The sequence below is a fragment of the Hevea brasiliensis genome, chromosome 14 (assembly GCF_030052815.1).
Source record: "Hevea brasiliensis isolate MT/VB/25A 57/8 chromosome 14, ASM3005281v1, whole genome shotgun sequence".
Taxonomy (NCBI): Eukaryota; Viridiplantae; Streptophyta; class Magnoliopsida; order Malpighiales; family Euphorbiaceae; genus Hevea; species Hevea brasiliensis.
In genome coordinates, this window is record NC_079506.1 from 81366754 (window position 1) to 81393012 (window position 26259).

Below are 26259 nucleotides of genomic sequence, written 5' to 3' on the forward strand. Positions count from 1 at the left end.
TTCAGAATTGCTGTTGTTTTGTAAATCTTTTTTATTGTTTTTGGAAACTTGAAATGGTTTGAAAATTGGGTTTTTTAGTTTTGTATCGGGCTTAGTATCAATTTGGGAAATTGTAGCTTATTGGTTTTGTTCCATTTTTGTAATTGCTTACCTATGGTATGTAAATGGACATTTGTAAAATTATTCTGTAGAACAATATTTTTTATATTCACAAAATTATTTTCATTTGGAACTTTGTAAGGGGCTATTCTACTGTTTGTTATAAGTGGAGAATTTTTAGTTTTCTAAGAGGAGGATGTTCAGATTGTATTTTTCTACCATCTGAAATTTCTCATTCATGAACTTTGTTTCTAACAGTAACAGGATTAACAGACAGTTTTTCCTCTGTTTTCTTTAGAAGATCATTGATTATCTTCTAACTCCTGTTGTTTAGGTTTTGAAATTTGGGAAGGTTTTGAAACTGGATCTGATTTTTTGAAAGTTTTTTGAAGTTTTGGAACAATAGCTTATTTATTTTTTTTAATTATTTATATATTGTTCAAGATTAATTTAAATCTGCACCTGTATCAAATAAGACAATTGTATCGATCTTGAAATCTTTTGAAAAAACTATCGAAATTTTAATCAAATATTTTCTGGAAGAAATCTCATTAAAAATGAAGAGAAAATTTTTTTATAGGTTTTTCAAGATTTTGAATTTCTAAAGTATTTTCTTCATCTTCTTCTTTGAGTTCTTCATTGATTTGTTTTGAAAGTAATTTTTGAATTGTTTCTGAGTCTTGTGCCTATTTTTCTTTAAGCTCATTAAGCTCAACCTTAACAGCTTCTAATTCTTCCTGGAGGCTTTGGACTGAAACAGTGATTATTTTGAAATCTTCTTTCTACCCAATATGGCCGTAAGGTCATATGTGCAGAATAGAAAGTGTTTGAATTGATTGATCTTTAAAGATTTTTAAAAGTTTTTCTAAAAATTCATTTTATAGTTGAGAATATTCAATCTGTATAAGAATTTCTAAGAGTAACTTCTTGTGTGTATATATGTATATATATATTTTATTCTTTCTTTATCATCGTTTCATCCTTATATATCTTATTTAAACAGATATCAATTACCATATGAATTGTTTAAAGCAGACCCGGAAGAATGATCTTTGTGTTTTTCTATAATTCAGTTCCGACTATTTGATATAATGAAAAAAAAGTAGAATTATTTGAAAGAATAGAGTTTATGGCGTACCTGCAAGAAGCTGACGATATTGGTAGGCCCTAACATTCCATCAACGACGGTGAATTTGTGTGAATTTGTAGGTGGTAAGTAGGAAGCTACATAACACTTGTGCGAGCATCGTTGACCACGGATTTTGCAGGCCGTGCATGGCCCAAGATTAGCAGCAGCAGTAGAAGGATGGAAAGAACTTGAAGAAGATTGGGCAGTATGTAGGGGTAGACTTTGGGAAGATTCAAAAGGGGAATTTAGACTTGGAGATAATGGAGGAGACGATGATAGTGAAAAAAAAGGAGAGGGAAATTGAGCATAAGGTAGAGAGGAAAATAAGAAAGGACTCAAATCATGGTTGTTATTCCCCATTGAAGGAGGGAGGGAGAGATGGATCTAATGAAAATTGAAGAAGCCAAGTGAAAGGAGGGCTTATAAAGGTCTTCACCCACAAATGAAAGCCAACAGAAGTACCGACAAAATTTCCTTGCATTTGCTAGTTTTTCCTGTTGCTGCATCATTTCAATTCCTTTCCAGATTCCACTAGTGAAACTTCGCGGAAGCTGCCGTTGACTCTTTGCCTTTAAAAGCAACGTCCAAATCGAATTATTATGTGTAATGAGGAAGAAAGCTTAATTTTGTTTATGAATTTTAAATCCATATTTAAATAAATTTATTTTTAAATTTTTATCTCAATTATAACGTTTGGTTAAGTTTAGATAGGCTAATTTTTAGTTAAAAAAAATTAAAATAGTAGTAATTTTTATATTAATTATAATAATTTTTTAATAAACTTATATTATTATTTTATTAATAAAAATAGAAAAATTAATATTTTATTTTTTTTTTCAAATATTAAACGTATAACTTAAAACAAAAAGTTATTGATTAATTTTTCCTCTATTATAATTACTTATCAGTTTCTCATATTAAATAATCACATTATTTAATCTATATAATTTTATTTCATTAACTTCTTTAGTCCATTCATTTAAATTTATTGTTCATTAATTAAGAAAAGCAGAATTTATCTTTTATTAAAATTTTTCCATTTTTTTTATTTTTATTAGTCAATATATGTTTTTATTTATATTTAAGAAAGAAATAAAAAATTTTCCCATTTCATAAAAAGAAAGAAATAACAAATTTTCAAATTTTACAAAAATTTAATAAGCCTACGATTTTTTTACTCAAATTCTATCAAAAAAAAAAAAATGAAAAGGGGAATTTGGGCTTGGAGATGATGGAAAAAACAATGATAGTGAAGAAGAAGAAGAAGAAGAAGAAGAAGAAGGGGTGTAATGGGAAATAAGTAGGGACTAAAATCATGCTTTTCCCCTATTAAAGGAGAGAGAGATCGATCTATTGCAAATTGAGAGTGAGAAGTCAAATCAGTGTTCTACTTGAACTACAATTTAACACTACTTAAAAGTTTCTCAGACTATTTTTGATGAGTGTTGACATGAACATACATAAATGAAATAAAAAAAATAAGAAAAAAAAATTATTTCTCTGCCATGTCATATTTTAAAAATAAAGAATATTTTCTGCCTGCATGGTCACCCTATTCTCTGCCATTATCTTTCTGTTCACAGATCCTCCACAATGCCAAATTACCCTTAAATTGAGATGTGATTTATGTAATTCACCCTATTTTTCATTAGTTTGACAACTTGTAAAATGGTGTGGGTCAACAAGTGATGTTGATGCATCATTTCCTTCTAGTTTCCTTAACTAAGGAGTGAAACTTCCATCGACTGAAATTGAAATTATACTAAATCAAATCCTTGAGATATTGACACGTGTGGAGCCCCTAAATATCAAATTTTATAGCTTTGAGAGGCACTTCAAGTGATTGCTTATGCTTTAGTCCTGTCAAATTGGATTGTGTTGGTTTTGTTGAAGTAGATTTTGCTGGTGATGGAGATAAAAAGAGATCTGCTACTAGATATATGTCTTCTTTATAGCTAATGGAGCAATTAGCTGGGAGTCAAAGTTGCAATCTGTTGTGGCACTATCAGCAACAAAAGCTGAGTATATTGCAACTATCCATGCCTGTAAAGAGGACATATGGGACATGGTTAAGGAGGCCGTTTGATGCGTTTTCATTCTATAACAAAGCACATTAATGTTGGCTATCATTTTGTTCAAACTGTGTTCAAGGATAGGTAGGTTCAACTGCCAAAATTTCACACTAGTGTAAATCCAACATATATATTAACAAAGCCTGTGACAGAAGAGAAGTTTAATTGGTGTAAAACTGCTCTTGGGCTTGAAGCCACTTCATGAATGGTTGATTTGCAATTCCCTCCTAGCTAGGTAGACTAGCCTCCTAAAATCCATTTCTAACCTTCTGGGTTTTTAATGGGTCATCTTATTCTTTAATTTTGAACTCAATATATATATATATATATATATATATATATATATATATATATATATAGTATCAGAAGGTGAAGGAACTTCATTAATGAAAACAACTTACAAGATTCAAGCCCACAAACATAAACACCTAGCTACTGCACCTTAACCAACCCAGGAACATAAGACCCAAGCTCAATGGAGCCCTAGAAATGAAAATAGGTGGGTGATCCGACTCTTTATCCCAACAGCAAATAAGATGGCAAACCACCACCACCACCACCACCACAAGAAGGATAGCCAGTAGTCAACAAGAAAATTATAACAAAAGCATAAAGGGAAAGCTCATCCACATCAAAGACATGCAAAAGCAACAAAAAAAACTCATTATAAGAAAAGAGCTTTTCAGCGAATGGAAATCCCATCGTTAAATTATAACTTTTCGTTATATGAAAGTGTGATAAGTTAGAAAGAGGGAGACCTAAAAAATAACGTGAAGGAAGTAGTATCAAAAGATTTATAATTTTCTAATATTGATGTGGAATTGATTTCAAACAGAATTGAACGGCAAGCAATGATCTACATAGTCGACACCCCTAGCATGGGACTAAGGTTTAATTGCTGATTTTTTGTTGATGTTGTATGTTACGAGGAATCAAAAACCAAACTACTTTACAGCCATCCACATATCATTTCTTAAAAAGCTTCCATTGCATATTTACTTAGCAGTATAAGGATCTCTTGAAATAGCAATTCTGACTCCATGTACCTAAAAGTTGTGAAGTTCAATGTAAATCAAGATAGCCCTTGTTAGGCCAAAATGGTGACAATCAACAAAATACCAACCAAACTTAAGGTACAAAATATAAGCACACTTTTCTCTCAAGCTCCCAAATTTGGTTTAGCATGAAGCCCATGAAGAAAGAAGGGAGTAAAAGGTACCTACTAAGTGGTGAGAATGCTAGTATACAATAAGTGATGACATTGGCACATGATGCACAAAATAAAACAACAGGAGCCCTCAACAATGAAAAAAGAACAATGGGGAAAAAATCTTAAAAGACCATGCAGAATACAGAAGAATGACATGAGTAAACTTAATGGGCAAATAAAAGTATCAGACGATGGATCTAGCGAAAATGCTCACTAGGACTTCTAATGAAATGGTTATGCACACAGAAGAAGCTGATCTATGGACTTGAAAACCCATTTGACATTGCATTTTAAACTAATTTTCACCAGAGAGAGAGAGAAACTTTCATATGCTTTTACTAGAAACAAAAATGTAAATGCCCTTAAAAAGAAAATTTTAGTTGTTTTAATCAAACATGCCATTGCATGCTTCTCTCAAAAACAATTGCAACAAGAATGCCAAATAGACCCCTGAATAATCAGCCAATTCAGAAGACTCACAAGAGGAGCATAAGAAAAGTCTGTAATGCAAGGTAATGAGTAAGCAGGGCAGTTAACATTTACTCACTTCCATCGCATCATCCCTCAGAACTTTTATAATGTGTTGACATATGCCAAATAACAGAGTTCAACTGAAACTGAACACCTAAAATCTCCTGTTCCTTGAATTTCTGGTAGATTTAGTTTCACTCACAGAAGAAAATTAGCAATTAAGATGCTTAAAACTAAAATTATTGAGAATCAAAATTTTTCTCTCAACATTTGCTTTAGAAAGAGTAGACTGTTTTAGACCTTGATGGCAGGGTAATGAGAATGCAGAGTATTCTCTTAATAATCAACTCTTTAGTAAGTATCAAGAACACAATACAACTTAGGGAACTATACTTCAAGAGAGAAAACCTAAATCACTACATTAAGCATCACGGTTTACAAAACTTAAATTACTATAGAGCCAACACTAGAAACCAGAAAATGTGCACATGCCAAAAGCTCTTTACTGCACAAACTAGTACTAGTGTCTAACTAATAAATCTACAGTTCACAGATTTCTAGTTTGTTTTGTATTGAGGCAGAAAACTGTATCATGAATCAAAACTAGAACATATGAGTGGAACATTTGCCAACAAAAAGAATACTTAATGTCATAGCCTCTTTACACATATCCACTAAGCGTGAGCCAACTGTTTTCCTATAATATTCCAGTCAACAGGTTCAGGTTCCTGCACGTGGAGATGATCAATAACCATACAAGAATACCTATGATCAATAGATGAAGTTAAATGGCAACATGAAAACACTAGCAATGACAACTAAGACTTTGGAAAGCTGTCTTTGAAAGACCGTCTCTATCACTATATGAAAAGATTTCCCTAGTAATAAAGTCCTAAAAAGTAAATATCACAAACAACTTACGTCCAAAGATATATAAAGAAAAAGATTCCTACATATTTTATTCATGTCAAATTATTTGAACATTGTGCTCCTTCGATGTATGCAACACTATCCAAAGCTATTTCAGACTGAAACAATTGCTTCAAATATTAACAATTTCTGCCAATAGTACAAAATAAGTAAATTCTTTCAACTCAATCTTTTAACTTTCTCATCAAACGAACATTACATTACCCTCAACCAAATTGCACAAAACAAATCCACAATATCTTTACATTTTCAACCAAATCCAACCAAAGCAAATGTAGAATGTCACTATCTCATTAGCAAAAAGGTAACTTTAGCATAAAATTGGACCCGTTTCTCATCAAGCCAGACAAAATTACAAACCAAAATAAAATCGAAGTGCAACATAAATGAAATCAACAATAACTGATCCATTAAATAAACAATGAACAAAAATTTAAACCTAAATCACCAAACAAAAATATGATCAAAGAGAAAATCGCATTTCAGAACTGCCCCACAAAATCAACCAACAAAATTCATTTCATTGGCAATAGTAAATTTGGAAACATATCAGATCCAATTTCCCTATTCTAAATAATGAGGAAATTTACCTAAAAATAAAACCAACAAGAAAAATCCATGCTAGAATTAACTAATTTTAGCAACAAAAAAAAAATTAATAAAGAGGGAGAATCGAAACCTGGCTGAATTTTGTCTGAAGAATGGAATTAACATCATCGAAAGCACGACGAAGGGAGGCGACCTTGCGAGCTTCGTCGGAGACTAGAAGTTTCGCCATCCCATTCCAATCAATAGTCTTTGATGCATTAAATGCCACAACTGTCACCTTCTTTATGGTTCCGCTCATTTTCACTCGCTTTCCCTCACTTTCACAGCAGCCAAACAAAATTTTGAGACTTCGGTTTTGTGTGAAAGCTTTACCAGCACTCGCTGCCGGAGTTGAAGCCCTTGTTATTGTCGTGTGGACTCCGCTGCGGGGTCGTTTTGCATGGAATGAAAATACAAAATGGCATGGCCATATTTAAGATATACTGATTTCCATTGATTGCTAAAAGTTTTACAATTCATTCATAATAACCAAAATGCATTACAATAAAACATAAGTTTAGAGAAGATATTGATATATATTCCTAAGTTTAAGAATGGTACTAATACACGTTCAAACGTTCAAGAACACTAATTGCAAGTAAAATCAAACAAAAAAAGAAAACACAATCCTAATCTCATCCCATAACCAAACTATCAGATTTATCATTCCCACAAAACACACACTTATCCAAAACAAATAGAGCACACAAGTCAGAATTCATTTCCACCTACAACAGCCTCTCTCCATCTTCTTTCTTTATGCTTTTTTATTAAGCTCCATTCTTTTAATTCGGTTCAAGAGGCCCAAAATCACAACATTAGCTTGTTTTGGAAACTCTGGATCCATCCAATCGAAGAAATCACAATAATTACTTATCTGCAGCAAGAAGAAAAAAAAAATCATCAAATAAACATAAAAATTTACCAAAATCTTCTTCCAATCAATAACAAAATTTTTTTTTTTCTAATTTTCCATTACCCCATAGTTCTTGCATCCATAGAACCTCCTTCCGGGATGTGAATTTGTCCATGAAGTCATAATTTTCGCTTCTTCGTCACATCTACATAGAGGAATACCATTTTGTGATAGCCTTCGACTATTATATTGAGACATCTTCATCTCATTGAACTGAAAAGATAAATAAAATTCCACGTAGTGAGTTTAGATTTTTAGTGATGAAGAGAAATGGAGATAGAGAAGATAAATGGAGACGAGTAAGAAAGATGTGAGAGAAAGCTTATGAGAAGTGGTGGAGATAGGATAGTCAAAGCTTAAGTGACAAGGATGAGAGAAAAATTAGATGAGAGAAGGATCTTGACATGTTGGCAGCGCCATGTTAGATGGGATCTGAGAACTGAATTACCAATATAAATGGGCTTTACTATTATAAAGATTAATGTAGGGTGATTTATGATACAAAAAAATATCATTAGAACTTTTTTATTAAAATATTTCAATAATAATTTTATATAAATATTAAATAAATAGAATATTGAAAGTCCAATAACTAAAATTAAAAAAATTAAAAAAAAGTTAAAAACAATAAAAAAAAATGCATATTACTAATGATAATTTCATATATTGAATAAATATGTTCCTATAATATAATAATTTGATATTAAAAAAATATAAAAATACCAAAAAATTTTGACGTGGTAGCAGCAATTATGTCAATTTTTTATATATAAAGCATCTATGTGCTTTTTACTCATTGAAAAATAGAAAAGAAAAAAGATATCACTTAGATCAATTGATAAATCTTATTATAATTTATTCTCTTAAATTGGATTAGCTAATGGATGGATTGATATTCTTATTATAAAAAGGATAAATAATTAAAAAAATTAAAAAAAATGATGGAACAGTATAAAACCTAAAATTGAAGTGTTTAGAATTTAAATTATACACGAAAGTATCTATGTACTTTGACTTATTAAAGGAAAAAAAAAAGGCTATAATATTACTTGTCTATTGATAATTGATAGAAATTATTTTGTAAAAGTTTCATAATATTACTTGTTTTTCTTGATATTGTAAAATTAGTTATATAATTTGCACTTTACGTCATTAAACTTAAAGGAAATATTATTGATTTTATTTTTAATTAAATGTGAATTGAGATATATATTAGAAAATTTTAAAAAGAATTTAAGAAATCATTAATATATATATATATATATATACATGGTGGTTAGGAAGTGGAGCGAGGTGCATGGCAAATAAAATTAAACATTAAAAAATAATCTTAAAAAATTTGAAAATTAAATATAAAAAAGGAAGCAATAATATTTCAAAAATAATTTTAAAAAATTAAAAATAAAAAAGGAAGCATTGTTACTAGAACAGTAACAATGTTTTCAATTTAGTGTGTGTGTATATAATGATAGAACAGTAACAATGTTGCTTCTTCCTTTCTTTTTGATTTTACCCAGAAAAGCAAGAAGCAACAATGCCCAAAACTGGAAAAGAAGTCCAAAAGAAGAAGAAGAGCAGAAACCATGACAAACAAAATTGAGCTATTTTAATTGAGTGTTGATTTGATTTTACTTTTTCTATATTAATGGGCAGATGCTCGCTTGAATTGAATACTTTTTTTTTTTTCTATGTGAGTGGATAAGTATTACTTTGTTTTTGAGAGTATTAATATATAATAAATATAAATATATTATTGGAATTATTAATTATATTTTTAAATATTTAAATTATTATGTTAATAATAATAATAATAAAATGAAATTTAAATTTTGAATAATACATCTATTTCTAAAAAGTTATCATATGAATTAATTATTATATTAAATTAATATTTTTATTTTTTTATAAATATATAATATATATTATGCTAAGTAAAATAAAAAAAATAATTACACACAAATATAATTTATATATCGAATAAATATTTGTACGTGTATTATGAATCAAATTAATGTACCAATTATGTCTATTTTTATAAAGTATCACATATCAAACGTTTCAAGAAGTAAATATGATCCCAACTATTTGATGAATAAAAAAAAAAGAATTATTTTAAAAAATATAGTTAATGGCGTACCTGCAATAAGCTGTCGACATTGGCAGCTCCAAACATTCCATCAGCGACGGTGAATTTATGTGAATCAGTGGGTGGAAAGTAGGAAGCTGCCACATCAGTGCATCGCCAACCATGGATTTTACTGGCAGCGCATGGTCCAAGATTAGCAGAAGCAGCAGCAGAAGGATGGAAAGAACCTGAAGAAGATTGGGCAGAGTGTAGGGAAGGACTTTGGGAAGATTCAAAAGTGGAATTTGTAACGGGATATGATGGAGAAGGCGATGATATCGAAGAAGAAGAAGAAGAAAATGGAGCATAAGGTGGAGAGGAAAATAAGAAAGGACTACAATCATGGTTGTTATTTCCCATTGAAGGGGAGAGAGGTCGATCTAATGAAAATTGAAAGAAGCCAAATGAATAAGAACCTTCTCCACAAATGAAAGCCACGGTAAGTAAAAATTATATAATAAAATTACAAAAATGCTACGCAGTTTAAATTGAGCTAGCTCAAAATGACATATTAGTAATTAAATTGAAATTCATTATCATTTTATCATTTTAATATATGAGCCATTTATGGTGACTTGTAAGCCATTTAGCTCATTTATAAGCCACTTGACTATAAAATCTCTTTATTTAATATCTACTCACCAAACAACATTTTCCAATATCAAATTAAGATACTAACAGTTTTTGGAACTCTAAAAATTAATGCTATAGAAAATATACAAATTTAGAGATATTGTATACTATAAGTTATTACATATAATATATTTGTTATAAGATAAGATATATTGATTTTTAATGATAAGTTATACTATAAGTTATATTTATTTTTTTTAACTTGAAATATGATATAAATTTGATATATATTAATTGAAATGAAGTAAATAGCATTTCAAAAATGAAATTAAATATTATAACAATAAATATTGATATTAAAGTAAGTATCATATTAAAATTAGTTTGAAATTTGATAGTAGCGTTAGAGTGATAATGATGGCGGTGGTTGATTAGTGTAGGTAGGGTGACAGTCAAACTAGTTATATTTATATTTTTTCGGTATATAAAATATTAAAATATGATATAAATTTCACTATATATATTTTAAATCATATATACTCCATAAACACTCAAATCACCACGGTTTACAATCACCACTATTATTGTTATTTAAATCATTTACTTACAAATTATATGAATATAGATAGATATAAATGTAAAAATAAATATTACTTAACATGATATACACTTTTAGCAAATAAAATTTATATTTTCAAAAAAAATATTATATATATATATACATACATACATATATATATACATACATACATATATACATACATATATATATATGTATGTATGTATGTATATATATATATATATATATATATATATATATATATATATATATATATATATATATATATATATATATATATATATATATACACAAACACACACATTAGAGCTTGTATAATATATATATTTCATGCAATAAAATGTTGGATGAGGGCAAGTAGCCTGATTGGTATAGAAATATGCATCTCAGCGTGATTCAAGGTTTGAGCCCTCTCTATATTAGATATTATTTTTTTCCATTTATAAGCACACCTAACACAATACGTTCTTTATATATGTATATATATATTTTCGTTGATTTGAAAAGCGAATAAGGGCTAATAGCCTGATTGCACATGCTCCAAAACATAAGGTAGAGGGTTAAGGGTTCGAATCTTTCCTTTGCCCTTTTTTTTATTTATGATTCTTTATAATTCTTTTCATTAAAAAATATAATATTAAACTGTAATAATTTGAAGTATTTTTAAACCCCAATTAACACTTTTCCTTAAAATTATAATATAACAAATGTTTAGATTTAAAATTATAAGATATATATAAATCATTTACTTATATACATCTAATTTTATAGTATTAACATCACTTCACTACTATTAGAACAATCACCTATACAACGATCAATAGTTAAATCAGCATCATCGCTATAATCACCACGTATACAATATTACCACCATTATTATCATTAAATCATTGTTTTTAATTTAAATATAGAGGAAGATAGTCAAAGATATTTAGAGAATGATAGAAATAAAATGAATTATAGATAGAGATATTAAGATTATCATATATATATATAAAGATAAATAGAGGGAGAGAGAGATAAAAATGTGGAAAGAGATATATAGAAATGCATAAATCAATATATGTGTTGATTTCAAAATCGACACATATATTGATTTATACATTTCTATATATCATATATATAAAGATAAATAGAGGAAGAGAGAGATAAAGACGTGGAGAGAAATATATAGAAATGCATAAATCAATATGTGTTGATTTATTGATTTATGCATTTCTATATATCTCTCTCCACATCTTTATCTCTCTCCCTCTATTTATTTTTATATATATGATAATCTTAATATATCTATCTATAACTCGTTTTATTTCTATCATTCTCTAAATATTTTTTACTATCTCCCTCTATATTTAAATTAAAAGCAATGATTTAATGATGATAATGGTGGTAATATTGTACACATGGTGATTATAGCGGTAGTGCTGATTTAACTATTGATAGTTGTATATGTGACTATTCTAATAGTAGTGAAGTATTGTTAATACTATAAAACTAGGTGTATATAAGTAAATGATTTATATATATATCTTATAATTTTAAATTTAAATATTTGTTCTATTATAATTTTAAGGAAAAGTGTTAATTAGGGTTTAAAAATACTTCCAATTATTATAGTTTAATATTATATTTTTTAATGAAAAGAATTATAAAGAATCACAAAAGAGGAAAAAAAAAAGGGACAAATGAAGGGATCGAATCCTAAACCCTATACCTTATGCTTGGGAGCATGTGCCAATCGGACTATTAGCTCTCATCCGATAAATTTTTATATATACACACACACACACACACACACACAAGAGTTATTTCAAAATCAACACATATTGATTTATACATTTCTATATATCTCTCTCCCTCTATTTATCTTTATATATATGATAATCTTAATATCTCTGTCTATAGCTCTTTTTATTTCTATCATTCTCTAAATATCTTTAACTAGCTCCCTCTATATTTAAATTAAAAACAATAATTTAGTGATGATAATCGTGGTGATATTGTACACGTGGTGATTGTAGCAGTGATGTTGATTTAACGATTGATCGTTGTGTAGGTGATTATTCTAATAGTAGTCAAGTAGTGTTAATACTGTAAAACTAGGTATACATAAATAAATGATTTATATATCTTATAATTTTAAATCTAAAAATTTGTTATATTATAATTTTAAGGAAAAATGTTAATTATGATTTAAAAATACTTACAATCATCATAATTTAATATTATATTTTGGAATGAAAATAATTATAAAGAATCACAAAAGAAAAAAGAAGGGACAAATGGAGGGATCGAACCCTAAAACATCTATCTTATACTTGGGAGCATGTGCCAATCGGACTATTAGCCTTCATCCACTTTTTAAATCAACGAAAATATATATATACATATATAAAGAATGTATAGTGTTAGGTGCGCTTATAAATGGGAAAAAAATGACATTTGACATAAGGAGGGCTAGAATCCTGAACCACGCTGGAATGCGTACTTCTATGCCAGTCGGGCTACTTACCCTCATTTAATATTTTATTGCATGAAATATATATATTATACAAACTCTAATGTGTATATATATTATTTTTTTCAAAAATATAAATTTTATTTGTCAAAATTATATATCATGTCCAGTAATATTTATTTTTACATTTATATCTAATTCTTCTCTGCAATATAATTCATTATGCAAGCTCATCACTGCTGCATGTAGTAGCTCATATGTGCATGCATTAATGCAATAGACACACTTCTCAGATCATCAGTTCTTGAATGGTGTGCATGGCTGAAAGCAATAATAGCTTATTGCATGCACACTTTCCTTTGCATGAGCCATTAAATAAGCTACCTCACCAACTCCAAACTTTGAAGTTATTTTTAAGCTGTTTCCTCTCTTTCTTTTAAGAGTATAATAGTAAAACTATATACATTAATACCATTTTAGCTAGCTCAAATTGAGCTATTTAGCGGTACTCATAAAATTAATGTATATATAATGACTTTATTGTAATTATTGATTACGGGATCTATCATAATCAACAGTTGTAATGAAATCGTTATATGTATATTGATTTTACAAAATAAAAATTTCAAGACAAGTATCTATATAATTTCCTCATATATATTAACTAAATTTTATGTACATGTTATATGTATCATAATTAACTGTTGTAATGAAACTGTTATATGTATATTAATTTTATAAAATAAAAATTTTAAAATAAATATCTATATAATTTTCTCATATATTATTAGCTATATTTTATGTATATATATTATTTTTTATAATTATATAAATTTATTTTTTATATTGAAAAGAATACTCAAATTCTTACGAGAAAAAATTACTATTTTTATATACATGGACAATATATTATAATCTTCTTAATTTTGTTAAACTAATTTGCATGTTTTTTTTTTCATTTTTTACTTTTTTTAATGTCTAATATAAAGTGGAGAAATATATTACTTTGATGAGTTGTAAAATGGTTTAGGTCAAAAAGGTTTTGCTGCATCATTTCAACTCCTTTTCAGTTTCCACAACCATCAAAAGGAGTGAAACTTGGTGCTCATAGTCTGTCAGGGTTTGACGAATCTTTTGAAATTCTATATCTGTTATAGATAAATATGTACAATTTATATGAATTAATAAATTTTAATAAAATTATCATGACTTTATTAAAGAGTATAACTTGTCAACAACGGTGTGAACATTTGTCTCCCTTCGAGAAAGAAAAAGAAAAAAGAAAAACTTGGTGCTCCATCGACTCTTTGCTTTTGGAAGCTGTGTTCTTGTATCAAAATTTTAATAAAATTATTGTTTTGCAATTAGCTCGTTTAATGAATTTAAAAATTTGGCTCATAATAATAGAATTATTTTTTTTTTAAATTCCATTTAAGATTATATAGTTTTTCATTTAAAAAAATATAAGAGAATGATTTTTTTGCATAATAAAAACGATTTCAAAATTAAAAAAAAAAGTGTTCTAAAAAAGAAAAGCAAGAATCCAAACTTATTCAAAATGTATAACATTAATATGTAATTAAGCGAATCGTATTTTAATTTCAATTAATTATTTTAATTTTAATTTAATTATTAAAATTTAATTTATTCCGAAACTCAACTATATTGTGTCTATAAAAAGAATTTAAGAAAATAATTTTTTCTTATCATTTTTGCATTATTATTCCCAAACAATAATATCATAATAAACATGTAATTACACAATTCATATTTTAATTTCTTCAAGATTTTATTTTTATTCATAATTTTATTACTATTTTTTTTAAAATTTAACAAAAAATCTTATTTGTTATTATTATTTCTAATATTTACATGTTTGTTATATATATATATATATATATATATATATATATTAGTGAAATAATTTTATTACATGTTTGCCAGAAGAAGCTGGAAATCTGGCTATCCATCTTGGTATTGGGCACTCAAAAGTAAGGACTTAAGAAGTGTCTGATACAAGCAACCAAAGAGTAAATGTAGCTTTTTACCGTAGAGATGTATTAAAAAAAAAATTAAATACGGGTGAATTTGAGAGAAATTACAAAAAGCGGGTGATGTTAGGTTGACATGAAAGCGAACGCTTATCAAATTTGTGTTTTGTATTTATTTATAATTTTTATTTTAAATATTATTTATAATAGCGTTTTGATACTGACACAATATTGAAACGCTAATAAAAAAAAATGTTTTGCAAAATTTGGCTTCACATAAGTAATCTCTCAATAAATGTTGTTTGAATGCCTTTTAATTTTAAAAATTATTTATTTAAATTTTATATATTATATTATATTATTATTGTTATTGCATATTTATTCTATGCATTTTTTATTATATAGATTATTCTATTATATATTATTTTATTATATATTTTTCATTATTATTATATTTGAATTTTTTATTATCATATCTTATATATTTATATTTTGTTATTATTACATCCTTTTGACTTTTTTTTTATATGGATGCTTATAAGAATAATGTCTAGGTACTAATAAAAATTAGAGTTGTACATAATTTTTGGAGTCTAAACCGAATTGCAATCAGAATCATAACGAAATGAATTGTATCAAAACTGAATGAATCAAAATCGAACTAGAAATTAAATTTGTACATGTGTTTTTCTACTTTTTTTTAGATTATTATATACTTTTAATATAATTATATATATTTATATATGTAAATTTAATTATAAACTAAATATAATAAAATATTATATTTCATTTCTCTATATTTTCTTAATAATTTTAATTATAAATATATTAAATTATCTTATAATTCTTAATTATAAATACACTATTATACTTTATATATATGTGTATGTTAATTTATAATTATATTAATATCTTATTGTTAAATATTACACAATTAATAAATAATTAAAATGTATATATTATATGATATACTTATATTATTAGATTATATAATATACTTAATTTTAAATTATATATGCACTTTATAGTTAAGGATTATACATTTAGAAATAACTAAAAGATATATTATATAATATATTATGTATTAATAACTTAATTAAATACTTAAATAATAATTAAATATGACTTTTTAAAAAAAATAATTATATAAAATTATTTTAAAAATCGAGAACTATACTAAACTGGAATCGAAACAATGAAAAATCAAATTGAAATTGTATAAAAATTTTGGTTTAATTTTGATTGCTATGCAAACTCTGAATCAAATCGAAACCGTACACTTCTAATAAAAAACATAATAAAAAAAATTCAAATATTGTAATAATAAAATATAATAAACTAATATATAATAGAAAAATCTATATAATAAAACAAATTTATAGAATAAATATACAATAATAATAATATAATATATAATATATAAAATTTTAAAAAATAATTTTTAAAATTAAAATTAAAATAATTAAAAAATTTTTTGACTAAGCTTGGGATGCCATTATAAATGGCATCCAAGCAACGTTTTTTTTTTTTAAGAGAATGTTATATGGAGCTAAATTTTATAAAATGCTTTTTTTATTAGCGTTCTAACACTATCCTAATATTAAAACGATATTATAATTGGCGTTCAAATATACAAATTATAAATTAAATACATAACACTATCCTACTGTTAAAACAATATTATAATTAACATCCAAATATACAAATTATAAATTAAATACAAAACGCTAACTTGATTAACATCTCACTTTCCCATCAATCTATATCACCTCCTTTTCATAATTTCTCTCAAGCTCACTCCTCTTTGATTAATTTTTTTTTAATGCATCCGTGCGACAAAAAGCTCAAGTAAACGAAAGAACAGAGCTGGAGAAAAGATAATTTATATTGTATATAAATGAAAATCAATCTTAATACGAGAATAAATTTCCCCAGTAGAAGTATCGCTGCCCACTAAGCTTCACAGAGCTGGTAAAAACAAATAATTATTCAGCACGCCTCTTTATTCTATTACTACCCTTTATATAGATTTCCCTTCCCCTTTGCATGTTTGTTATCTAAAGTCTAAGCAAGAAAAATATCTAAATCTCATGCATTCTCGAAATATTCTCTTCATTTTGTTAAGCAGCAGCTGCCACTTCATCTTCTAGAACTTTTTTAATTCTTTTAGAGTAAACCTTCCATTCCCTTTTAGCTCTTCCTCTCCCTCCATTAACCTGTAGATACCCAAGAGGTAAAGGAAGTAGGGTTGAGCGTTCAGTTCAAACCGAATCGAATCGAACCATTAAAATTGAATTAACCGAATCATCAAAATTGAATTATCATATTTTAGAAATTGAACCGAATCAAAATGAATGAAAAACTAAACACAACCGAACTGTTCTATTTTGGTTAGGTTCAGTTTGAATCGATCAGTATTTGAGTTTTAATGAGTTTTTTAATTTAGACTTAATTTTCAAGTTATTTGGTTTGATTCTGATCTTGGTTTGAATCTAATAACTATTAATCAATAAAATTACATATAATTCATAATTCCTATAAAAATAAAACAATTTAAGAATTAATAAAACAATTCGTTTTGGTTGGGTTCAATTAATTTTTTTCTATTTAAAATCGAACCAAACCGAAATAATTGAAATTTATAAAATATAAATCAATCAAACTAAATTGATATATTTTAAAAATAAAATAAAATTATTAAATTAAAATAATTCGATTCAATTTATTTGATTTTAACTGAATAATGTTCACCGTAAAAAGATAGTAGTAATTCACTGAATTGTGCGCCAAGGCTTAATTGAGTTCCTATAAATTTGTTGGCCTAATTAGACTTTTAAACTCTTAAAATGAAATAGTTAGGCCTATAAGTGATTACATAGAATCATGAGAGCATTTACTTTTTAAGTTTTAGAGTTTGCAATGTTAGTGATACTCACTTAATAAACAAAATTATTAAAAATACCATCATTTTCGTCATTTCTTTTCGATTATTCCATAATGGAGTGTTCAAATCATGACAATTGTCATTGGATACAATAAATAAGTTTAAAATTAAATTTTAAATTAAATAAATTTTTATACTTTCTAATTAAGATCAAATAAATATTTACTTAATAAAACATTACTTTTACTAATTTTAAATATTAAATGTTATTTATTATTTTTAATTAAAATAAAATTAAAAAAATTTGAAGAATATAATGAATAAAAATGATTTTATATTAAAATTATTATTTTTAATAATTTAATTATTAAAAATAAGCAAAGTAATATTTTAATTTTTTTTATAAAAAAGTTGCTCCACCTTAACTAAAAAGTTATGTACTTATTTAGTTTAAAATTTGATTTTAAACTTATTTAATATTTCTTTAAAAAAAAAAACTTATTTGACATTCAATTGCTGAAACTATATGGACTTATCTAATTTTTAATTGTTTCCTTAAATTTTTATGAGACAAGTGAAATTGATGATGAAACAGCAAAAAGGATTAGTGCATGCTTAAATGAAAATTTTCATACATGTGGCCAAACTGGCCGGGCCATAAGTTCAAGGCATCTCAGACCTCTAACTTGCACCCTCTCAGGCTCATCATTCCGTATATAAAAGAAAACTCATATTTTCCATCACGATTAGAGAGAGCATGCGCCACCATAAATTTAGGCCACATCTATGAAAGAAGAAATAGTTTAGGATACTCAACAGCTTTACGAATTGCTAGGATAAAATCCCACCGGTTACCATTGCTGTAGGATACTGGTTGGGACAATTAACTGAGCATTCTATCAATTGAAAGAAGTTGCATGCTTAAGACTATTGTTGCATTTGGAATGTCGTGGAATGTCCAATACAAATGCTCTGCGTCGCGCTTTACTAGTTATGGATGAAAGGTTAATTACTGCACTAATTCCTTGTACTTGATTTTGCCCATATTTTCTGCAATTATAACCATCATATAAAGCTCCATCCACATTGGATGCATCAGATAAGATTTTCGGAACCTCCTGAGTACTTGTGTCTGCCTGGAGTTCTCCATCTTGACTACTTATGTCTCTCAATAATAATAATAGTGGAACATATGAAGATGAGTTGTTATTCTGCAGCAAAATAAAATCATTTTGTGCATATCAAGTTAATTATATATATATTTTCATTCTTTCTTTATCATCGTTTCATCCTTATATATCTTATTTAAACAGATATCAATTACTATGTGAATTATTGAAAGCAGACCCGGAAGAATGATCTTTGCGTTTTTATATAATTCAGTCCCGTCTATTTGATATAATATAAAAAAAAAAAAAAACAAGTAGAATTATTTGAAAGAATATAGTATATGGCGTACCTGCAAGAAGCTGACGATATTGGTAGTCCCTAACATTCCATCAATGACAGTGAATTTGTGTGAATCAGTAGGTGGTAAGTAGGAAGCTACATAACACTTGTCAGAGCATCGTTGACCATGGATTTTGCAGGCAGTGCATGGCCCAAGATTAGCAGCAGCAGCAGCAGCAGAAGGATAGAAAGAACTTGAAGAAGATTGGATAGTATGTGGGGGAAGACTTGAGGAAGATTCAAAAGGGGAACCTAGACTTGGAGATAATGGAGGAGACGATGATAGTGAGTGAGAAGGAGAGGGCAACTAAGAACAAGGTGGAGAGGAAAATAAGAAAGGACTCCAATCATGGTATTTTTTTGGTCTTTTTGTTTTGAAATTGCAATCATGGTAGTTATTCTCCATTGAAGGAGGGAGGGAGAGATTGATCTAATGAAAATTGAAGAAGCCAAGTGAATATGGTTTTTTTTATAGAAGATAAATACGAGAACATGCTCCCAGGAAAATTATAAAAAAAAGTCTTTCACCTACTCCACAAATGAAAGCCAAGAGAAGTCCCTACATAATTTCCTTGTACTTGCCATTTTCTCTTATTTTATTTTATTTTATTTTATTTTATTTTTTTTTTATTTGAGTGGAGAAATATATTTTTATTACAGATGTAAAATGGTTTGGGTCAAAAAGGTCTGCATCGTTTCAATTCCTTTCCAGTTTCAACTACTAAAGAAGGAGTGGAGCTTCCCGGAAACTGCCCTTTGCCTTTGAAAGCCATGTCCAAATTGAATTATTATGTGTTGATTATAATGAGGAAGAAAGCTTAATTTTGTTTATGAATTTTAAATCCATATTTAAATAAATTTATTTTTAATTTTTTATCTCAATTAATAGATCACTTTTTGTTTAAGGTCCTACTTAATAATAATTTTTAATTTAACGTGTAGTATTTTGATCATAATTAAAATACTATATCTCTTATTTATACTGTTCGATAACATAATATTTATAGTATTTAGAGGTTGAGAGAGTGATTCATAAAAAACTATTCCTTCTAACTTTTAGAGATTAAGAAAGCATTTTGACAATAGTTAATAGGATAATAAAACTATTTTTATATTTAACAACTACTCTAACAATTATTTTTATCAAATACTTCTACTTTAAATCACAATATAAACAGTTAATCACTAACAATTAAAATCTAAGAGCTAATAGTTAACAGCTACTAAAATAGTTAAAAACTACTATTTAATATTACCGAACAAGACCTAAGTTTAGATTGACTAATTTTTAGTTAAAAAAATTAAAATAATATTAAATTTTATTATTAAAAATAAAAAATTAAAATTTTAATTTTTTGTCAAATATTAAATCCATTTGAACTTTAAAAAAAAGTTATTGGTTAATTGGCACAAAAACTTAAAAATTATCTTATTTGAACATTCTACCAAAGTTTAAGGACAAAATAAATTTCCCCATCATAATTCCTTATCAATTTCTTATATTACATAATCACATTATTTAATTTATATAATTTTATTTCATTAACCTCTTTAGTCCATTCATTTAAATTTATTGTTAATGGATTAAGAAAAACAGAACTAATCTTTTATTAAAATAATAATTTTTTATATCTAAAATTAAATAGTCAAAGTATTGAATTTAAAAATCAAATATAATCAAAACATTCTTAAAATTTATCCCTTTTTCCTATTTTTATTATTCAATATATGATTTTACTTAAATTTAAGGAAGAAGTAACAAATTTTCTCATTTTATAAAAATTTAATAAGCCTATGATTTTTTTTACTCAAATTCAAACAAAAAATTATGCAAATTTAAATGGAGGATAAAATGTTGATGAAATCAATTTTGATAGACTAAATTAAATATCTGATTTGGAAAGAACTTGACGATTTAATAAGAAATGCCCACATTTTAGTGAGAGAAGATTTAATGTACACCGACAATATATTATAATCTTCCTAATTTTCTTATACTAATTTGCTAGTTTTTTTTTTCTTTCATTTTTTACTTTTTTAATATATAATATAAAGTGGAGAAATGTATCACTTTGATGAGTTGTAAAATGGTTTAGGTCAAAAAGGTTTTGCTGCATCATTTCAATTCCTTTCCAGTTTCCACAACTATCAAAAGGAGTGAAACTTTAGTGCTCATAGTCTGCCAGAAGTGGATTGGATTTTTAGGATCTCATATCTGTTATGAATGGATGTGTGTAGCTTATATAAGTTAGTGTTGTTCTTAATAAAATTTTCATTATGTTATCAAGACGCATGTCCTGTCACAAGTCATATGTGCATTTGTTTACCTTTGAAAAAAGAAAAAAAAAAACTTGGCACTCCATCGACTCTTAGCTTTTGGAAGCTGTGTTCTTACATTCTCCTACTTTTTCTATGATCCATCAAGAGTTGCTTGTCCTTCTAAAGCAAAGTACAACATGGGGAATTCCAAATATTGTGGTAAGAGACTATGATGCAACCACTTGATACAACAATTTATTAGATCATATTCTTAGGTATCATGATGCAATTATATCACATCTCAATTGGGTATGTATATTTTTAGGCTTTCATAGTTTTGGTTTATATATTTATAATGATACCATGAGCGCTTTAGGCGCCCTCAAGATATGTTTTCAAATATTGCTATACAATCATGACGCGTCTTTGCTCAATAGATACAAAACACTCATGCTTTAGGATCTGGTGCAATAGCTCTTGGTGCAAAAGTAAGCACTAGTTTAACTTGGAGGGGTGATGATTTAGTGGCAGTTAGTGGCAAGTTTGCTTTGTCACCGATTTCATTAGGAACTTTGTATTTTTTGGTACATCACATTCCTATATTTACGATTCATGTGACGATATTGATAGTCCTGAATGGAGTTCTATTTGCCCGCAGCTCTCATTTGATACCAGATAAAATATATCTTAGTTTCCGTTTCCCTTGTGATGGACTTGGAAGAGGGGGAACATGTCAACTTTCCACTTGGGATCATATCTTCTTAAGACTACGATTATATAATTTTTTATTTAAAAAAAGTAAGAGAATGATTTTTTTACATAATAAAAATGATTTCAAAATTTAAAAAAAGTGATCTGAAAAAGAAAAATAAGAATAAAAACTTATTCATAAATATTTAATTAAGCGAATCGAATTTTAATTTCAATTAATTATTTTAATTTAAATTTAATTATTAAAATTTAATTCTATTTCCAAATTCAACTATATTTTGTCTATAAAAAGAATTTTAGATAATTTTTTTTATCATTTTTGCATTATTATTCTTTTTTTTTTTTTATCATTTGCGCATTATTATTCCCTAACAATAATAACATAATAAACATGTAATTGCACGATTCATATTTTAATTTCTTCAAGATTTTATTTTTATTAATAATTTATTATTATTATTTTAAATTTAATAAAAAATCTTATTTGTTATTTTTTTCTAATATTTACACGTTTGTTATATATATTAGTGGGAATAATTTTATTACAATCAACAAAAATATAAGTTTCATATTTCATTGAAGTTTTATTACTTAAGATTTAAATTTATCATAATTAACTAAAATTTTTTTTTTTTTTTTTTTGATTTCTATAATAAATATGATTATAGATGATGAATATAAAAATATATTAAGACTCCATTTCTTTCACGAAAAACTCTTCCTAGAAAATAACGGGTAAGCTTAAGGCTTTAGAACCATAGCAAGCCTAAAACTATAGACTTTGACCTTCTAAGGGCCCATATAACTACTTTGAAACTTTTCTTTGAAGTCTAAAGGAAGTTCTTTCCTCTTTAAGACTCAGACTCATTAGAAAGAGTTTAAAACTTTAAGTTAATTATGTATAATATTTTTTTTGTAGTTTCTGTTTTTCATTATCTTTATTAGTGTACTAAACTTTATTTGTACAAAACTAAGCTCTTTCTGTAATCTTTACTTGACTGCTATAAACCACATAATTTTCTTTGAATTGTTTCCCTAGGAAGAGCAAGCTATAAACCTTTACTTTCTTACCTCTTTTATGGCTATTCATCATATGCTTATATAAACTATGGAAATATCCCCTTAAAAGACCTCTTTTACTTAGACGAAGCATTTTTAACTTTTTAACATCTTATTAATCATATTATCTTTACTTCTTTATGAACATTTGGTCTACCCTTAGTATTGAGATACTCAAGAAGGTCATTGATTACCCCAGTAGACTTTTATTAAATTTCTCAATTTAGTGTGACTAATAGGGCAAAACTTTACTCTATCTTCATTATATAATTATGCATTCAGATTTTATCACGCTCTCACATTGGAACAACTCACTACACATATATCTAAATAACCTATTGGCAAGCACATTTTTCATGATGTCATCATACATTAGACACACATGCCCATATCACAGACATAAAACATAAAATCATAATACCTCAAATACATATTCTTACATGACACCATGTTATGACATAAATACATACTTCTATGTCATTAGTACATTTGTACATAACATGCTAATTGCTAACACTATTACAACCTCTGTTCTTCTAACATGCCATAACTACTTCTATATTCTTGTTCTTTTGCTACCTGTAAAGACTGTTTGGTTGGGGGGGCGAGCTGGGAGGCTCAGTAAGCATTAACTTCTTAAAGCATTTATATATACTTTTAATTGCATGCACATGGTTTGCCAAACACATGAATGCATCAATCATTAAACATATGTAAACATGGTAGTCATGTCACCAGTGACTTCCTTATAATCCAATGTGCCCAGCTCATATAGAGGCTTCTCAGCACTTTTGCTTAAAACATGATACGTGTCATGCACCAAGAGGCATCATAAAGATCTTTCCACGGATTTTATGGATCCATAACATACATAACATAATACCATACATTATCTAGGAGTCAGTGTGTCATCCACAATCTACCTCACATTATAAACATATATGCAATTTCATCAAGTATGGTTCTAATGTATTACACCCTAATATCAATGCATTTTGTAATGCATGATTATGCTTAAAGCAGAAATTAAAGTAAATAAAAAGCATTTGAAATTAATTTAAGCAGTTTATACTTACTTCTTATAGTATTTATTCATTTACTCTTACTCCTTAGATCTGGCAGGTAGACTTGATTACGTGTGTAATTCCCAGGATGTTCTGATATTAAACCAACTCAGGGGACTTTTCTTGAACCTTGATCACTAACTCTGATCAAGTGGTGAACACAAAAAACATATCAATTCTATATCCTAGACTTCCTAAAAACATATAATGGACCTTTAATGTGCATCATTTAGGTCCTTTTGGGTAGCAAAATCATGTTTTGGAGCCTTAGAACTAAAGGAAAAATAAGGCTGGTAGAACCAGGTTCGACTATCGAAGTCTTAAACTTCGGCTGTCGAAACCTTAAACATCAATTGCTCTTTTCGAGCAGTAGCTACTGCGGCTGTCAAAGTCTTAAGCCTTATTTTTGCTTTTGTCCAGAATAACTATGACTGCCGAAATCTTGGACTTTAGCTGCCAAACCTGTAGATTTTTCTATATTTTCTTGAGAAATTGCATGCTTTTGCTACTAAACTACTGATTTGGGCAGCCAAACTTGGTAATTTTCAGAATTCCTAAGTCGAAAACCTGCAGAATCCTTCTTCCATCAGCACCCAAACTTACTTCAAGCTCCTAAAACACGATCCATACATCCCAACACATAAATAATGCCTAAAGCAACTTAAATAGACACTCAATTCCAATATACATCATCCAAGGACACAAAACCTAGGTTTTCCCCAAAACTAACATAATTTAAACAAGGATTCCCTCAAATCCATTAAAGGAAACTAGCCATTTAATGCCCATAACACTTAAACATAATAAAATCAATAACCAAAACCTTAAAACTTGATAATTTCAAAACAAAACATATAATTCATCAAAACCTTAACATGCAAGAACTCTTCTAACCTTCATACAATGAAAACCAACTTAAACTCTTCAACCCAAACAACCTAACATTCATAAAAATACTTGGATTCTTCTAAAAGATCAAAAGAAAAGAAGAATGACCTCTTTTTCCTTTGAGCTTGAGAAAAGAGAGAAGTCATGATCCAAGCTTCAATCCACCTTTGACTTTCCTAAGGAAATCTAAGTATCAAGGTATCCAAAGCATGAAAATGCCCAAAGGATTTCAATTTAAAACCTTGCATGCAACAATAGCTAAGGGAGAGAGAAAAAGACTGATTTTCTTTGAAAAATGAAACTAAGTAGGCTATTTATATCCCTACTGTCGAGGGGGCTTTCGGCTGTCAAAAGCCTAGCTTTTGACTGCTATAGTCTATTCTGTCCAAAAGGATAGTTGAATGGTAAAAAGGGACTTCAGTTGCCGAAAATCCAACCTTCAACTACCAAAGTTCCTTCTGCTTACCAGGATACCTTGATTTCTTTTCTTAACAAAACACACTAGTAACCTAGGCTCTTAACAAATCAATTTAATACATATTTATACACATGTACACACACACACACTATATATATATATATATATATATATATATATATTTATTTATTTATTTATTTACATACACGGTTCACTACCACCACTTCCTTGTCTGTGAAAACCTCGATTTCACAAGAATTTCTCATCGATGATAGGAATTTCAACATAAAAAATGGTGGGTGTTACATTTTTCATGTTTTTTGTTGTTTGGAAGGAAAAAAAATAAAAACACTATAGGGAAATCTTTTTCCCAATAATAAAAATG

The 26259-nt window shown here is 27.5% G+C and overlaps 1 protein-coding gene, 1 long non-coding RNA gene and 1 other non-coding gene across 4 annotated transcripts in view; all 3 read right to left on the bottom strand.

Annotated features, from left to right (window-relative positions):
- LOC110654854 (LOB domain-containing protein 11) overlaps window positions 1–1776 on the bottom strand; it is a 51936-nt gene extending 50160 nt beyond the window's left edge. Inside the window, exon 1 of one of the 2 annotated variants that reach the window (XM_058133450.1) lies at window positions 1238–1776. In XM_058133450.1, the coding sequence (XP_057989433.1) occupies window positions 1238–1588 (351 nt within the window). In that variant the 5' untranslated portion in view covers window positions 1589–1776. The remainder of the gene's footprint in view (window positions 1–1237) is intronic. The other variant, XM_058133451.1, reaches the window with a different exon arrangement.
- Window positions 1777–5569: 3793 nt separating this feature from the next.
- Window positions 5570–7828, bottom strand: LOC110646151 (ATP synthase subunit d, mitochondrial). Its single transcript, XR_009143041.1, has 3 exons — window positions 7479–7828; window positions 6591–7376; window positions 5570–5709 (listed from the first exon to the last, which is right to left on the bottom strand). It is a non-coding gene; the product is annotated as an ATP synthase subunit d, mitochondrial (transcript).
- A 10810-nt stretch (window positions 7829–18638) lies between these two features.
- Window positions 18639–19928, bottom strand: LOC131173241 (uncharacterized). The gene is made up of 2 exons (XR_009143463.1): window positions 19486–19928; window positions 18639–19237 (listed from the first exon to the last, which is right to left on the bottom strand). It is a non-coding gene; the product is annotated as an uncharacterized LOC131173241 (long non-coding RNA).
- Between the last annotated feature and the right edge of the window lie 6331 nt (window positions 19929–26259).